Genomic DNA, 15,943 nt, shown 5'->3' with positions numbered 1-15,943 from the left:
GCCCTTCCGGGTGAGCTACATGGTGGGCGCCACCACGTTCCCGTTCTTCTGCGTGCTGACCAACGTCGACGGAAACGTCGAACTGCTGGAGCGCATCGAGGGTAACGCGACACTAAGCCACTTGAATGCTGGGCCAGTTCGCCTATCTTTTCTGTTCGCTTCTCCTTTTGGCAGTATCTAACCGCCGCAAGCGCAGGCCCGATTGGTCCGGAGGAGCTGATGGGGCGTCTCACCAACGTGTTGGAGAACCGAGGACCCGAACTCGTCGTCGCACGCACTGCTCAGTACCGCCTCTCATTTCTTTTTTGCACACACACGCACGCACGCACGCAGCACGCGTTAGATGGGCACCTGTCAGGTGGTCCTGAGCTGCAGCTAACCCGGCTTTTTATCACACCAACCCGTGCAGCGAGGAGAGGGAAATGGATCGCCTGATCAGACAGGAGCAGGACATGGCCTACGAGGAATCCCTCCGCGCCGACCAAGAAAAGGTGATCTCCCGCGCACAGCTCGCCCTGTTTCCTTCGTGTGGTGTGTGTGTAAATTAATTTACATAATAATGTTGTATTGCAGGAGGAGAGGGCGCGCGAGGAGGAACGGCAGAGGCTCGAGGAGGAGCGACAAGTCCTGGAGGAAGAGAGGCGCGTTCGCGAGGAGGCCGAGCGGAAGGCCATCCACCGCCAGAACGAGCTCGACCGGAAGCGCAGCCGCCTGCCCTCCGAGCCCCGCGAAGGTAGTACGCCCTCCGCCCCTTGCGCGTGTCGGTGCGATCGTACATTGGACTCACCACTGCTCCACGGGGGCTCGCAGGCGAGCGCGCATACACTATCGCGATCCGCCTGCCCGACGGCTCGCGTCTCACCCGCAGGTTCCGCGTGTCCGACACGATCAGAGTACGCGCACCGAACCCCCCCCCAAGGCCAGGCCTGGTCCAACTGTTTCCCATTTATTTGTTGATTTTATTTATTCATTCTTTTATTTATTCATTCTTTTATTTAAAAATATGTATTTTATTCGCCTGTGTGCGTGTGGACATAGAGCATTTACGACTTTGTGGACGTCAACGAACCTGCTGGCCTTGAGCTGGGCTCGTACCACCTCGTGCGCTCTCCCCTCAACACACGCCAATTTAATTATGAATAAATATTATTATTTACATACCGTACTATCTCTTCTCCAAAACAGGTGACGAACTATCCGCGTCAGGCCCACCCCGAGAACGACGTCACGATCGAAGAAGCCGGGCTGGAGGCGCAAGCTCTTCTCTTCGTCCAGACCAACTGAAATGCGTCCCTTGGCTGAGACAAACACTTCATTTTAATTGGTTGTTGATAAATGCTCGCTTTTCGCTTTTCTTTCTTATTTAATTAATCTACAGTCCCACAATCGAGCATTGCTCTCCCCAGAGAGAGCATAAGTGGGGCGTGGAGCTTGTTTGCTTGAGCGGGTGTGGGCAGTCAGCTTGCAAAGATGAGTTCTACGCTACTTCGACTCCATGACGTTTCAGTAGCCAGAGGCCCGATCGCTTCTATCATCCGAGCAGGTTGACGAATCACGATACAATACATCGCAATTCCCAGGCCGGGCCGCCCCGTGCCGGCATAGGCACAGGGCGGGCCGCCACTCCAACGCAGAGAGTAAACTCTGCTTCATCAACAAATCGCCGGACCGAAAGGTCAGGATCCCCCTGGACCCCAATACCCCCAACAACCGCGTGATTCGCCATCAAGCGGCCCACACCCACCTTTTTTCTACACGCTATGATGATCATATAAAAGATATGCTATGACAACATGGTCTGGTAGTTGATTTGGGTGTTTATGTGCGTGGTGGTGTTTTATGTGCGAGGTGGTGATTGGACGGGTGGCCTCTGGGCCGATGGCGTGGTTCGAGCGAGCTACCAGTTGCCGGTGGTGGCGAGCCCCTTCTCGCCCTTGAAGACGATGCTGACGGGAACGCGACAGGCCTCGAGCACGCTCCTGGAGGAGGAGCCGGCCAGCGCCCTCCTCACGCCCGAGACGTGGGTCCTCTTGCCCACCAGCACGCTCTGCGCACGTTATGTTGCTTCAAAGTCAATAATGGACCAATGGCGACTCTCGCTACTAGTCTTCCGCCGAAAGAGAAAAAGAAGTGAGTCCAGAAGCGCACCTGGGCGTGCGCCCTCTCGGCCAGGTCGCACACCTCTTCGCCAAAGTTGCCCGTCGAGGTGAAGTGGATATGCTTGAACGTGCAGTTCCTCTGTTGAATTGTTGGTGCGTGTGGTCATTGCGTGTGCGGTGATGTGTGTGCGGTCGTGCGTGTGCGTGTGCTGTGGTGTGTGCGTGTGCGTGAAACAGGTCATGGTGGATGGGTGATGACTTACGCCTTGCTCGGAGCAGGCCTGTAGGTACTTGTTGCGTACGCGGCGCAGGCGGGCCTCGTCGGCGCGGTTGTGGCCGAGGAGCCCCTCGTAGAGCCCGTGGGTGAGCACCAGCCTGTGATCCGGGGGCAGGTTGCGTAGCGCGAACTTGAACGCGCGCTGCGAGTCCTTGGTCTCGTCGACGCACACGACGTGCACGTTCTCCGGCCTGCCCTGCTTCTTCCACTCGCGCTCGGCCTCGACCTTCTGCTCCTCGTTCTCCTTGAGCGGCGGAGCCTTCATTTTCTTCATCTTCATCTTCTTCATCGTCTTCTTCTTCTCGGCGGGGGGCTCGTAGAGCTTGTCGGTGCGCTCGTTGCGCCGCGAGCCGAGGGCCCGCTCCTCGTCGCGCCAGCTCATGTCGGTGAAGGTGGTGTCACCAACGCTCCTGGGCTGCTTCTCCTCGCCCAGCTCCCCCACGCCAGGGCTCGCCTTGATGTCGGCCCTCCAGTTCCTGTACCCAGCGCCTTCTTCGTCATAGGCGCCGTACTCATCTTCATCTTCATCAAGCCTCTCATCATCCTCTTCGTTGACGTCTTCATCTTCATCGTAGTCGTCGACGCCTCGACGCTGAGCCCGGCTGTCGTACATGGCGGGGTCGTTTCTGCCTCTCGTCTTACGGTCCCACTCGTAGTCGAGGTTGTCGCCCGACGCCGCCTTAGGCGCGCTCGTCGGGTCCCACTCCTTGCGCTCGTTGAAGCTCTCCAGAGTGCGATGCTCGGCGTCGACCCTGTTCGGGTTGTCAGTGTAGTCCTGCCTCCTGGTCCACATGTCTGGTGTGTGCTGTGGTGCGTGTGTGTGCGATTATGAGTCGTTATAGTGGGAGCCCAGATGCGTGGGCGAATGTCGGTCCGTTGTCAACAACGCCATCAGCCCAGAGCTCCGGGCAAGGCTTGGGCAGAATTTCGCCGCTTGCCCCCGTAGAGCCAGCCAACAGCACCAAGCAAGTTCCGAGAACGCGACGATTTGCATTGAGTTGCAACAGATTGCCAACTGCAACACAACCTGATCGACAAGATGAACGATAGACACCAAACACCAAACACCAACCTTTGCTGACGTGTCGTGCCTTATTAAGGAAAATAAGAAGCTGGGAAATGTGAATTCGTGAAAAAAAAAGAGGATAAAGAACAAGATAGAAGATGGGGCTTACGCAATCGGTGAGCGCGAGCGAGGTGGCCCAGCGCACTCAGGTGTCGATTGAAGAGGCCGAGGAGCTGCTGGCGGCCTTCACGAAGCACGGAGGCACGGGCACTCATATCGGTCTTGATACATTCAAGCAGGTGCTTAGCGACACACAGCACCTCTACGATTCTCCTGCCTTCTCCCCCGAAGCTGCCGACCTCTACTTCCAGATCTTTGATACTACCCATGACGGTCTCAGTACGTGCTCCCCCAAGGGCTGGTCTTCGCGCCCCGTCAATCAAAAAAACGTAAGAAAACTCATCGATTCCATCTCTCGATCTGTGTGGGGCAGTCGATCCCTACGAGTTCGTGGTGGGATGCTCCATCGTTGCGACTGGAGGTACCGAGCAGAAGGCCGAACGTACGCTTGCCCACTCACCCACCACAAGCGCTACTCAAAAAGAAAGTAGCCGTTGCTCACACGTCATGTCCGCTGGTGGCACCTAAAGTGGTGTTCAAGTCCATTGACAGACAGGAGAGAGGCTACATCACGCGGGATATGATTGAGCTAGCATTCTAAAAAGTGCATCATTCTCTTCATGTGTCTGAAACATGTGCTGCGTGCTCGAACAGGACGACTTGTCGAGCTACATCGACTACATGCTCAACGTGGGCGAGAAGCTGTTCAACCAGAAGGCTCTGCCACTCGCACCCGTCCGTCTTGGCGCCGCGCAGGAATACGTATGAACACCCTCCACCCGGCTCTACACGCAACCTCAGGTCGGACCTGACTGTCAACGCCCCAACCGCCACACACAGAAAATGCGCTTCAAGACCATGAAGAAGGAGATCCGAGAGGAGATGCTCAACAAGACATTTGCCGTGGGCAGTGCTGGCAAGGTGTCGCGCGAGGAGTGGATCACGGTACGTTCATACGCACGACACACACACACACACATGACACAACACTTTTATCGACGACGACAACACCCAGGCGGCCAAGGCCAACAACGAAGCGGTGAACGCGTTCTTGCATCCCTACGAGCCCCTCCAGGAGATCGTGGACGAGGCCATCGCCGAGATCCACCGCGAGCTCGGCTCCAAGGAGTAGTAACCGACAGCGAGCTTGCCACCCACACGAACTGGCAGTCTTGACCGTCGTCGTGTTCGAACATATTCAAAACAAATAAATAACATAGCTTAGGAAGGTGCTGGGTGCTTGCTCAAGGCACCAGACAGGCCGTGACGGCGCGTCGGTAGTACTCCACATCACGAATAGCCTCTGCCGGCTCCACCTTCACCAGGTGCCGCCCGATATGGTCCCTGAGGGCCAGCGGCGCCCCCGATTCTGAACAGCCTCCCTCATCAGCAAATCCACACACGACACAGGACACACGGCACAACATGACACGCAGACGACACGACCAACGACACGACACGCACCCTTATCGCGCAGGTCCACGATGTTCATCCACTCTGGCTGACCTTGTGTGTTCGAAATTGGCCGCCGCAAACAATTAAGTCAGACAGAGCAAAGAGAGTATTTGTGAGGGAGGGAGGCACGCACTGCCGTTGAAGTGGATGTTGTCGTCGAAAAAAATGGCGTGTGCGCTTGCCTCGTTCTGGTCTACTGTGAACAGCTTGCCCGCGAACGAAGCATCAGCGTTGGCCCTCCACCTGACGTTTTGTGTGCCCTCATCAGCTTCAATAAGTGCGTGTGGCGTGCGTGCATGTGCGTCTGTACCACGGAAAATAGTCACGTAGCGCCAGTGTGCACTGCCCCGCACTGTGGATGTGATCGTGGATGGCGTCGAATCCCGTGAGCACCTTCTTCACGCGCTCATTCCCTGCAAAGCAAGCAGCAGCAAAAAAAGACGAAGAGTGAGAGGCTTGAACAAGGGCGTGCGGTGAGCGCAGCTTTTAGTACCCTCGTAGAATTCTAGAGTGCTCACGTTCCCCTCCCATTCCTCGAGCTTGGTGGTATTGGGCACCTGGGCACATAGTAGCACGGGTGGGGTGTGTTTAGGAAATTTTCTTGTGGTGGGGAGTGGACCGACGGCTGCTCCTGCCCAAACAGAAGAGAAGAGAAAGAGGGGCGCGCACCTGGTCCCAGAGACCCAGCACCAGGTGCGTTTCGTGCTTCTCCCGACCCTGCCGGAAGAACGTGCCGTGCTGGCCTGTCTTGTGTTGTATCTGCGCTCTCTCGCCCGCGCGACCAGGGAACCACGCCAGCGAAGATGAAGTGAGCCGATAGAAGAGAGAGGGAGGCCAAAAGGCCAGAGACGCGGTGGTGGGCGATACCCGGTAGTCAGGCTGGCCGTCGCTTCCGTCCATGACAAAGCCTCGGTACAGCGGATGTTTGCCTTCGCAGAACTCGTCAAAGTGTTGTGTGAGCTGCACACATGCCATTCGGTGTGTGCGGTGTGTGCGGTGTGTGCAGTGTGTGCGGTGTGTGCGGTGTGTGCGGTGTGTGCGGTGTGTGCGGTGTGGTCCACAACGAGCTCGTCAGTTTCCATGTCAAGAAGAGGAGGAGGAGGAGAAGGGTGGGGGTACGTGAGGCAAGTCCTGTCCGAACGTGCGGAACACGAGAGTGAAGGTGTACAGGCCGCTCTCTTTCAGGTGTTTGAGAAGGTGCAGGAACGAAGGGAGGATGTAGTGATACTGCGGCGCAGGCGCGGGCACGGCCGGCGCAGCGTCGTCGTCCACAACAGAGGGCTCCGCCGACTCCCACTCGGCGGCGCGCATGGCCCGCAGGAACGTGTCGTAGTGCGGGCGGAAGGGCGCGCCTGGCTCTCCGGCCTCAGTGAACCGGGCGCGCAACCGGTCCCTGTGCGGCTTGTCCGCCGCAAACTTGCGCTGTACGTTTCAACGATTGATTGGTCAGATCGCGTGCGTGTGCGGTGTGTGCGTGCGGTGCGCACCACAAGAAAATCGTAGTAGTTGATGAGGGACTCGCGGTGGGGATGGTCCGGCGGCGGAGTGTTGGTGGTGCCGAGGTGGTCAGGCTCTGGGCGCCACTCGCCGTCTGCCGTGGCGCGGGTCAGCCCCGAAAAAAAGGAGATCATGTATTGCTTTGGGGGCTCAAGGGGGGGGGCGCAGCACCGTCAGAGATGGTGCCGTAGGCAATCTCGGAGAGGAGGTCGCTTATCATCTCCTCCACGCTTCCCTTGCCACCAGCGGGGTCCATCATCACCAGCGTCTTGTTTACATCGAAATGCAAGACCAGGTGAGGCCTCTTCTCTTCCATCTTCTTGTTTGTGTGTCGTTTTTTTATCTTTTATTTTACTTTTTCGCCTTTTTCCTGATTCTCTTCCAAGAATGCGGGCGGAATGGCATCGTCGCATATTCTGCATTCCTTGGAGAATATATTTTTAATATTGATACTTAGTTGTACATATTTCAATAAATGAGGAATAAATGTTTGGCCAATACCAACTGAATTCCAGGCCCTTTGAAACACCTCGCAGACGAGAGGATGAGGAGTGGCCGGAAGGTGTGGAAGGAGCTGGGCGAGGGGCGAGACAAGGCGGTGTTGGTGGGCAATGGACCCAACCTGCTCACCGGACACCTCTCCTGGGCCTGTTTGCTGCACGACCTGTCATCCGTTCTCGTCTCCTACCCCCTGAAGTCGTTCACATCATCCTCTGCTACGTCCATCTCTTCTTCATCTTCAAGAACGATCCGAACGCGTACAAAAATCACAGAAATCTCAGAAATCACAGAAATCTCAGAGATGTCGAGAGCAGGAGTGCAGCTGACGATCGATGATGAACGGGACATCCTGTTCGATGCCGACAAGCCGTTCTCGATGGTCTACGAGGAGCTCTACCTCGCGGCCATGCGACGCAACCGGTCGAAGGGGATGAAGGAGCCGCAGGTCAAGGGCGTCATCGCCGACATGGTCCGGCGGCAGCTGCGGCCCAACGACTTCCACCGCCGGCTCATGACCACCAGCGGCTGCCGCCACGTCCTCACCACCAACTACGACTACAACCTCGAAGAAGCCTGCACCGGTTCATTCCCTCTTTGATCACCACCACCAGAATTGCTTCATGATCATCAGTGCACTCTAAACAAACGTTCATTGCAGGTCAGCTGGACCCAGTCGAGCGGGTGCCGTTCGTCAACGAAACGGTTCACTCCCTCTTTCGACGGCACGAGGTGCCGCTCAAGGAAGGTGGTGGTCACCCCACCCCACTCCACTCCACTCCACTCCACTCCACTCCACTCCACTCCATGATGTACATTGATGATGAGCACATTTGTAACATTCTTTCAACTCAACCGACTCCAGGGAGCGATGATAAGGTGAGCGTGTGGCATCTGCATGGCGAGGCGATGAAGCCCAGCACGATGCTTCTCGGCTACGAACACTATGCATCGTATTTGAATGTACATTCCTTGTTGTCGTCGAGGCGAGTGGCGCGAGTGCCGTCCACAATGGCACACACACACACACACACATAACATGAATGCTGTGAGGAATTGCAGAAGGTGCGCGGGTATGTGGTGGACGGCCTCGCCTACCAGTCGCTGCCACCAGAGTACAACGGCACGCTCCGGCCGCTCGTGCGTCGAGTGGCCAAGCAGACCAAGCAGTCAGGCACGTCCACCACGTCCACGATCAAACCCCTCATCTACAGCGCCCAGCACACATATGTGGTTGCTAACACAGCTTCTCATATGTTGCAGCCCAAGAGGAGCCATTGGACGTTATCTCGTGGGTGGACCTGTTCTTTTCAACCGGTACGCTCGCGAGTCCCGTTTCTGTCGACATGCATGCGCGACTAACGCACCACGGCTGCCGGCCGGTCACACTCGCCCTGGCCCAATATGTGCAGATCTGTACATATTGGGGCACGGAATGGACATGGTGGAGCTGCACCTGTGGTGGCTCTTTGTGTTCAGAGCTCGTACCAAAATCTCGGGCAACAAGTGCGTCGCAATGTCACTGCACACCAATAGAACACACCACACACACCACACACACACGCACACACACGCACGCACGCACGCACACACACACACACACACACACACGACGCGCTGTGCCCGTTTGACCTGTTATCGCTGCAGATTGCGGATCGAGAACACTATCACGTACCTGACGCCCTCGTTTCTCGCGACGACCGAACCGGAGCGCAGGAAGTGCGCGCTGCTCCGGTCCTACGACGTCCACGTGCACCAGGTGCAGGTGCCGCCCAACGACTGGCACGCCTTCTACGACCAGGCCCTCGAACACCTTCGCGCCTCCCGCCCCACTCCCACCTAAACGCCGTGTGGTGAGCACTCCAGCCACAACGATTCTTTTTCTTTAGTCTTGTTCTTCATCATCACCTTCTTCTGTTGCTTCTTCTTCTGCTTCAATTTCTTCTGCAATGCGTTCATCGAGAGGCGAACGAGATTGTCAGGCGGGCAGATCTCTGGTGCACTTTGCGCAAGCAGGTAGCGATCGGCCGCGGCGTAGAGGTGGACCAGGTCGCGTTCGGACTGGGATTGCACGGATGGATGATCGACGTCGCTTGGGGCCGGACATGTCGGGGTGCAGGGCGTCGGTGTAGCACCAGTGGAGCAGGTGGCGCAGGGCGCGCGGCTCCAGGTCGGGGACTGCCACGCTGTGCCAGAACACGGGCGGGAGCGAAGGCGAGGCTGGCGTAGATCAGGACATGGACGATGAAGAAGACGATGATGAGGCGGTGGTGGGCAGGCCTTAGCGGAAGCTGCCGTTGAGCAGAGCCCGGAACACGGGCGAGCGTGCGATGAGGATCACCTTGGCGGCGTAGACGGGGGTGGCCTGGTCGCCCGCCAGGAATCGTCCACCACGCTCGCCAGCTGCGAGTCCAAGAGCCCTCGCGCGGGTCTCCACTTTGCCGTGAGGCCTCCGTCTTGTATTCTTTTCATGTCTTCTGAGAAAAAGATCAGATAGAAATAAAAAAACAAATCAGGAAAACACAAGCTCCCCAAGCTCACACACAAGGTACGACTTTTTCTTCTTCTCAGCACACCGATGGAGTCCCCCGGCAGCACAACGGAGTTGCACACGGTTCGCTTCCTGCGCAGGGAAGGCCTGGAGGCGCTCACCCAGAAATTCGGCCTCCTGAGCAGCTGCCATGGTGCTCACCCCAACCTGGTCCTCTTCAAGTACGACCAAGTACGCACACGCTTTTTCCCTCAATTATTAATAAATTAAATTATTAAATGTTGATAATTATTATAATTTTATTATTATTATTTAAACTGTATGCCATTGTTTTAGGTGGACTCGCCGTTCGACGCTGTGGAGGTGCAAGAGTGTCGTGGCCTCATCGTGGATAAAGATGACGACTGGGTACTTACGCCCCAGGATATTGTTGTATTACTATTTTAATAATAAAAAACAAATAAAAATATATTAACATAAATGTAATATGTGACGTGCGCAGCGACCAGTGGCGATGCCGTTCCTCAAGTTCTTCAACTACGGCGAGTCGAACGGCGCCGACGTCGATTGGAGCAAGCCCGTGCGGGTGATGGACAAAGGTGTGTGTTTCTCTCTTTTCATTCTGTTCTCATCATTCAGCACCTCTCACCGTTTGTGTTTGTGTTGGGCGCCAAGCGTGTAGTCGACGGCAGCTTATCCACGCTGTACTACTACAAGGGCGACTGGCACGTTTCTTCGTCGGGCAGACCCGATGGCGGAGGGTACGTGCGGTGACCCCCTGGTGCGTGTGCAGTGGTGCGTATGCGTGTGCGGTGGTGCGCGTGCGTGTGCGTGTGCGGGCTTCTGAACTGAACAGAGAGTTACTTGTCGCGTGTCGAACAATGATAGGGTCGTCTATCGAACGGACAGGTCGGACCCCAACCGTAAGCTCTTCCGCGATCTGTTCTGGCAAACATGGAAGGCCATGAACTACACCCTGCCCGACGTACTCGTACCCGGCTTCGGCCCAGTCAAGTCTTTCGAAACTAATAGTTATTATTATACTTATTATATTATTTTATTTATGTATTATTATTCTTATTAGGAGGAGCACCAGCACTACTGCTTCATGTTCGAACTCTTCTCGGCCGAGAACAGGATCATCGTTTCTCCCCAGGAGGAACTACTCCTCTTGACCGGCGCCAGGTACGCACTTTTACTTTGATTGTAAATGTTGTGTGTCGTCGTCGTCATCGTTGTTGTGTGTCGTGTGCGCTGACGGAGTGAATGGTGTGGAATGCCAGGAATATGCAAACACTGCAGGAAGAGGACCCCGCCATCTTTGCCGAACGATACGGCTGGCGCATGCCCCAATTGTACGCCAGGGCCTCCTCCTCCCATATATGTTGGGCGCCGCATGAGCCCCGGGGGGGGGGGCCAAAAGGGGGCCCTAACCGGCGGTGCACCACACGGTTGGGGGCAGGTTCGAGTTCAAGAGCCTGGTCGAGGTGACCGAGGCTGCCAAGGGCATCAACCCGCACTTCCGTGAGGGGTTCGTCGTGTGCGACCACCGCTTCAATCGATTGAAGGTGCGTGTGTGCCCCAACGTCAAGCGTGTGCGTGTGCGGTGTAGCGCTAACGTGTCGTGTGTGTCGTGTGTCATGTGTGTCGTATGTTGTGGTACACGCGACATGCAGATCAAGAGTCCGCTGTACGTAGCTTTGGCCCATCTGACGCGCAAGGACAAGAGTGCGCTGAACAAGCGGAGAATGCTGGATATTGTGCGACACAACGAGGGCGGCGAATTCCTCACCTACTTTCCCCAGTGGACGTCCCTCTACAACCAGGTCAAGGAAAGGTACGACGTCTAAGAATGTAATAAGGCGATCGCCTGCTCGACCACCGCAGCTGCATGTCGGACTGAGTGCGGCGCCTGTGCAGGTTCGACGAGCTTTGCAACCAGGCGGAGAGCGCGTGGGAGGAGCTGAAGGGGATCGGTAATGAGCGAGACTTTGCCAACGCGTGCCGCACTCGGTACTTCTTTCTTTTTAATAATTTATATTATTTATATTTATTTATATTATATTTATTTATATTATATTATATTATTTTCTTGTTTGGTGGTCATCACCAGAACAGAGCACAGCTCACCTTTCGCCCGTGCAGCAACGTTGTCGCCGACTACCTCTTCGCGAGAAAGAAGGACCGAGTAGGCAGCGCCAGGGCGTTCTATGGCGGGATGCCGGAGAAGAAGCTGGAACAGATACTGCCGCGATGGAAGGCCCTCGTCGACACCACGCCCAGCCTGACCCCCCTGGTGGTGGAAGCCCAAACCGACGATGAAGAGGCCAGCACCGCCACCACCGAACTGCCGGACGAGGAGGAACGCAACGCGGTCTAAAGGGCGCTGTGATTATTTTTCTCTGACCCACAAGCGTTCAACAAGGCTTCACCTCTTGCAAGCCAAAAAGAATGAACATGGCTGGTGGAACACTTTATTGTTTTGTGGTGAGCAGCGGCAGCTCCTCTAACTGATCGCCAACCACTCGTTGGTCCCGGCTGGTGCACGCGTGGAAGGGACACCACGAAGGTTCATGTGCGCACTCCTGTACGAGATAAGAAATGTAAGTACAGAGAGAAAGAAGCGGGCGTTGATGATGATGAAAAAAAGGGGGTGCTCGTGTGGCAGAAGTTCAGGGTTGACGAAGTAACATCAGAAAGATCAGTCCGAAGTGATACTATTGTTTAACATCATAACGGCCACGAAAAGAGAAGGGGAGGGGGAGGGGAAGAACGTACGTTGGCGTGGCACCGAGCCAGCTCGAACAGTTACCGCAATGCGCGAGTCAGTGAGGTGCGAGCTTGGCTGGCGCCAGTGGTCTGTCGTGAGAAAGGCTGGGTTAGGGGTGGGTGAGGAGACGCGAGTGTGGAGAGTACGCGATGAACGCTGGCGAGGCGAGGCGGAGAAAGGGGGTTGTTTCAGATAGAAATGAGGTGTGATCTTGCACGAAGCGCCCCATGTGCAAGGGAAGAAAAACTCCGCCCTCGCTAGGAGCGCGACGCATCAGATTACGCGCATGAAAGTTTAGGTGTCATCAGGTGCACCCCCCCCCGCACGCCCGCCGACTTAAAAGAAAAAGGGTGTCTGGGAGGCCGTACCACTGAAGGGACGCTCAAGGGCACCGTTGGAGAAGTCGAGCAGTCGCGGTGCAAGCTAACACACCTGTGATGAGCGAAACGAGAATGTCAGGCCGATCGGTGCATCACAGAAGCTCATGTAAAGATGGACACATAGAAAGAGGAGTGCTTCATTTCGGCAAAATGTTAGTCTACATGCACCGCCAAAGGCGGCTGATAGCGGTAAAGTGTAATCCTGAGCAATCCTTCCTCTTCCAGCGCGCGTAGACACATAGGTGGGAAGCACATACCTTGGCTACAAAAGTAAAGACAACTCAAGACTCGCTCTGTCGCTCCTCTGCCGCTCAAGTCTATGACCGGAGTTCGACCGCGCTCTGTGGAGTGGGGAGGAAGAGGGTTAGCTCATGTGGCCCAGACGATGCGCCATGTACAAGGAGAAGTAGGGGTGCTTCATTTCGGCAAAATGTTAGTCTACATACACCGCCAAAGGCGGCTGATAGCGGTAAAGTGTAATCCTGAGCTGACCCAGCTTCCCTCCCACCCGACGGCTGGGCGTGGCGGCGTACCTATGGAGCTCAATGCTTGGCCCGGGCCACGTGCGACGCGATCTTGGCTGACGCGGTAGAGGCACCATCGCCCAGCACAAGTCCAGGCAATCTGGAGGGAAAGAGATGTGAGAATGGAAAAGAGAGTAGAAGGAGGTTGAAAAAGATGAAAAGATAGATGGAAATGGGATGTATGAAGCTCGCCTTGGCCTTGACCGCAATGGGGAAGCGGAGAAGGCCATGAATTGGGCGGAGCTTAAACGATAAGACGATTCTGCCACGCAAGGATACACACAGCCCAAGGAGAAGTCGCTGCGTGCTCTTGTTGGTGACGAAAGAGAGGGCGATGAGGGGCACCCTCCGGGGGATGAGCAGTACCATGCGATTGAAGTGCTGATCTCATTATCTCGCGGCGGAGTTGCGGTCAGATTATCAGTGCTGCATGGGGGAAATCTGTGGAATTGGCAAGAGCGTCAGTGAATTCTTCACGCAGGTAGCACAACACGATGAAAATGGGGTGCTTCATTTCGGCAAAATGTTAGTCTACATACACCGCCAAAGGCGGCTGATAGCGGTAAAGTGTAATCCTTAGCGCAGTGGCCGAGACAAAGCAGCAAGATGTGATCTGCGTACCATTTCTTTGCAGATGCATGTGCCTTGGCTTCGCTGCCTACAGGTCGCTCAAAACGCCTTCGCGGAAGGTGTGTACGCACAGCGCCATTTGATTGCCAGTGTGGCGCCGAGGAACAGCGAGAGGCCGAAGGAGTGTGTGGGCGATAGGCGTAGCGAAAGAACAAAGAAGGGCCGAAGCGCCGGCGAAGAGGAACAACCCCAAGTCTCCGCCCCCCCCCCCCGCAATAAAATTGCATAATTTAAAAAATAATTTAAAAATAACGAAGCGCAGGTCAGGCTGCACGACCGGAGCAAGCCCCTCTTGTTGCCCCTCTTGTTCGCATCTTTGGGCACCTTGATGGGTCTTGCGGCAGAGGCATTGCTCGATACCACTCCCAAACCGCCAGCTGACCCACGTCCAAGTTCTAGTTTCCCTTTTGGGTTTTTCACCAGTCCCTTTTTCTTCTCTTGTTAAGAACGACAGCCTCAAGCGCTCCTCCAAGTTACCAGTCCAAAGGTACTCTCTTCTCCCTATCTGTTGAGATCGCTTGCGGCTTGCTGCTGCCTTTTAGATGGCCTCTCCGTAGAAAGATGCAAAATGCAACCACATCTGTTCATAATCTGATAGATTGCGTCTGACCAATCCTTGATTCATCTGTCGAGGAAGATCGATCATGGCAGCCGGATCACAGCGTAGCGGAGGATGTTCCCGATTCGTGTCCATCATCGTCATGACGGCTCTCATCTTGGGCCTGGCGGTCTACGGGTGGAGCTGGGCGGGCAACGAGCTCACCCAGCGCCGGCTCACGCTGGAGGTGATCGACGCGGAGCGCGCTGCGGTGGAACAAGATCGGGTGGCGCTGGCCACCGACCGGGAGGCGCTGCAGGCCGAGCGTAAGGAGTTCGACAAGTTGATCAAGGAGAAGCACGAGGCCAACAACCAACAGGCGCTCAAGCTCGAGAAGGACCGTGCCGACATGGAGGACGTGAAGAAGCAGGTCCAGGACTCCAGGACCGCGTTCGACCACGAGAAAAAGGTGCTCGACGATGAAAAGGCCAAGCTGGAGGCCGAGAAGCAGGCTCTCGAGGCAGAGAAGGCGAAGCTCGCCGAAGAGAAGATCACTTTCGAGGCAGCCAAGGCAGCTTTCGCGGAGGACAAGGCAGCTTTCGAGGAGGACAAGACAGCTTTCGCGGAGGACAAGACAGCTTTCGCGGAGGACAAGACAGCTTTCGCGGAGGACAAGGCAGCTTTCGAGGAGGCCAAGGCATCTTTCGAGGGAGACGAGAGCAAGAAGTCCAGGCGCTGAGCGGCTGGATCTGGGTGCCGTCCTGATGTGTCTGGAATGATTGGTATGTCGCCCAAGAGGCGCCCAGACAATTTTCCAAGATACAATTCGCATAAATATAAATATCATTATTTACACGACACAACGAAACCTGGCCGAGAAGACAATATCTTGACCTCAAATGGAAGGAGACGGAAGTGAGCAGCTGTACTTTATCGATTCGCATGCACACCTGGACATGGTGCTGGACCGGCTAACTGACAACCAATCCGGCAAAACACAGAAAGATTTCATCGATTTCTTTGACGCCAATTGGACGGAAGAGGTAGTACGAGACCTCTACACAGCACAAAAAGGTTTCCTACACCACCATTGATATTATTTTTTTCAAATATTTTTATTTTAAATATAACTCAAATGATAATCATAAATATCACACAGGCAAAGGCCGTGGGGGGAAGGCGGCGCCAGCACCACCCGTGGCAGTGCCGCGTATGCAATTGGAGGCGTGCGTGCACGTGTGCTGCTTTCCCGGAGGTTACCAACCCACGCACCGGCTAGCCGACCTGGCCTCGAGTACGCTTGTGTGTGTGTGCGCGCGCGCGCGCATGTGTGCGTGTGGGTGTGAGTGTGATGGTGAGATAGCACTAGTACGTGTGCTGATTGTCTCTTGATGCAGCTAGTGAAGCTGGTTCGTTTGCCTCGCGAGTGTACATGACGTACGGTGTGCATCCACACTCGGCATCGCAGTACGACGACGCGCTGGAGAAGGAAATCGAACAGGCCATGAGCCACCCGCGCACCGTGGCCTGGGTACTCTACGCTGAGCTAGCCGTTCACGGTGCTCATTGGCTTCGCTCTTACAACAAAAACAACTTTTGCAGGGAGAGTGCGGACTCGACTTCTTCAAGAACTTGTCAGAGCAAGAGGTCCAGAAGGC

At 55.6% G+C, this 15,943-nt stretch overlaps 8 protein-coding genes across 8 annotated transcripts in view; 6 read left to right on the top strand and 2 right to left on the bottom strand.

Moving 5' to 3' along the window:
- Window positions 1-19: 19 nt before the first annotated feature.
- Window positions 20-1,284, top strand: ACA1_163680 (UBX domain containing protein; the record flags this gene model as incomplete). The annotated part of the gene is made up of 7 exons (XM_004337495.1): window positions 20-101; window positions 197-284; window positions 410-491; window positions 574-736; window positions 811-893; window positions 1,039-1,101; window positions 1,186-1,284. 7 exons carry the CDS (start codon window positions 20-22, stop codon window positions 1,282-1,284), a joined length of 660 nt encoding a protein of 219 aa, XP_004337543.1.
- A 613-nt stretch (window positions 1,285-1,897) lies between these two features.
- On the bottom strand, window positions 1,898-3,169 carry ACA1_163670 (universal stress family protein; the record flags this gene model as incomplete). The annotated part of the gene is made up of 3 exons (XM_004337494.1): window positions 1,898-2,047; window positions 2,149-2,238; window positions 2,402-3,169. 3 exons carry the CDS (start codon window positions 3,167-3,169, stop codon window positions 1,898-1,900), a joined length of 1,008 nt encoding a protein of 335 aa, XP_004337542.1.
- Window positions 3,170-3,540: 371 nt separating this feature from the next.
- Window positions 3,541-4,634, top strand: ACA1_163660 (uncharacterized protein; the record flags this gene model as incomplete). Its single annotated transcript, XM_004337493.1, is given in 7 exon segments — window positions 3,541-3,781; window positions 3,876-3,923; window positions 3,935-3,944; window positions 4,033-4,042; window positions 4,157-4,264; window positions 4,343-4,447; window positions 4,518-4,634. The coding sequence occupies 7 exon segments, from the start codon at window positions 3,541-3,543 to the stop codon at window positions 4,632-4,634; spliced, it is 639 nt and encodes a 212-aa protein (XP_004337541.1).
- Window positions 4,635-4,746: 112 nt separating this feature from the next.
- Window positions 4,747-6,770, bottom strand: ACA1_163650 (uncharacterized protein; the record flags this gene model as incomplete). Its single annotated transcript, XM_004337492.1, has 10 exons — window positions 4,747-4,871; window positions 4,967-5,008; window positions 5,091-5,153; window positions 5,311-5,370; window positions 5,451-5,514; window positions 5,627-5,716; window positions 5,825-5,917; window positions 6,077-6,379; window positions 6,445-6,548; window positions 6,626-6,770. The coding sequence occupies 10 exons, from the start codon at window positions 6,768-6,770 to the stop codon at window positions 4,747-4,749; spliced, it is 1,089 nt and encodes a 362-aa protein (XP_004337540.1).
- Window positions 6,771-7,256: 486 nt separating this feature from the next.
- Window positions 7,257-8,795, top strand: ACA1_163640 (uncharacterized protein; the record flags this gene model as incomplete). The annotated part of the gene is made up of 7 exons (XM_004337491.1): window positions 7,257-7,536; window positions 7,614-7,700; window positions 7,818-7,915; window positions 8,015-8,182; window positions 8,227-8,269; window positions 8,365-8,458; window positions 8,600-8,795. The coding sequence occupies 7 exons, from the start codon at window positions 7,257-7,259 to the stop codon at window positions 8,793-8,795; spliced, it is 966 nt and encodes a 321-aa protein (XP_004337539.1).
- Window positions 8,796-9,530: 735 nt separating this feature from the next.
- ACA1_163630 (RNA ligase (ATP), putative) lies at window positions 9,531-11,823 on the top strand (the record flags this gene model as incomplete). Its single annotated transcript, XM_004337490.1, has 11 exons — window positions 9,531-9,674; window positions 9,780-9,851; window positions 9,946-10,042; window positions 10,126-10,204; window positions 10,353-10,428; window positions 10,528-10,628; window positions 10,727-10,798; window positions 10,906-11,011; window positions 11,120-11,280; window positions 11,364-11,456; window positions 11,589-11,823. 11 exons carry the CDS (start codon window positions 9,531-9,533, stop codon window positions 11,821-11,823), a joined length of 1,236 nt encoding a protein of 411 aa, XP_004337538.1.
- Window positions 11,824-14,448: 2,625 nt separating this feature from the next.
- Window positions 14,449-15,024, top strand: ACA1_163620 (uncharacterized protein; the record flags this gene model as incomplete). The annotated part of the gene is made up of 1 exon (XM_004337489.1): window positions 14,449-15,024. The coding sequence occupies one exon, from the start codon at window positions 14,449-14,451 to the stop codon at window positions 15,022-15,024; it is 576 nt and encodes a 191-aa protein (XP_004337537.1).
- A 217-nt stretch (window positions 15,025-15,241) lies between these two features.
- ACA1_163510 (hydrolase, TatD family protein) overlaps window positions 15,242-15,943 on the top strand; it is a gene marked incomplete at both ends in the record, with an annotated part of 1,470 nt that continues 768 nt past the window's right edge. The window contains 4 exons of the mRNA XM_004337488.1: window positions 15,242-15,359; window positions 15,445-15,579; window positions 15,683-15,816; window positions 15,888-15,932. Of these exons, the coding sequence (XP_004337536.1) occupies window positions 15,242-15,359; window positions 15,445-15,579; window positions 15,683-15,816; window positions 15,888-15,932 (432 nt within the window). The remainder of the gene's footprint in view (window positions 15,360-15,444; window positions 15,580-15,682; window positions 15,817-15,887; window positions 15,933-15,943) is intronic.

The sequence above is a fragment of the Acanthamoeba castellanii genome, assembly GCF_000313135.1.
Source record: "Acanthamoeba castellanii str. Neff unplaced genomic scaffold scf7180000084729, whole genome shotgun sequence".
Taxonomy (NCBI): domain Eukaryota; phylum Discosea; order Longamoebia; family Acanthamoebidae; genus Acanthamoeba; species Acanthamoeba castellanii.
The sequence above is the reverse complement of the archived record's forward strand: the minus strand, read 5'-3'. Positions and strand labels throughout refer to the sequence as shown.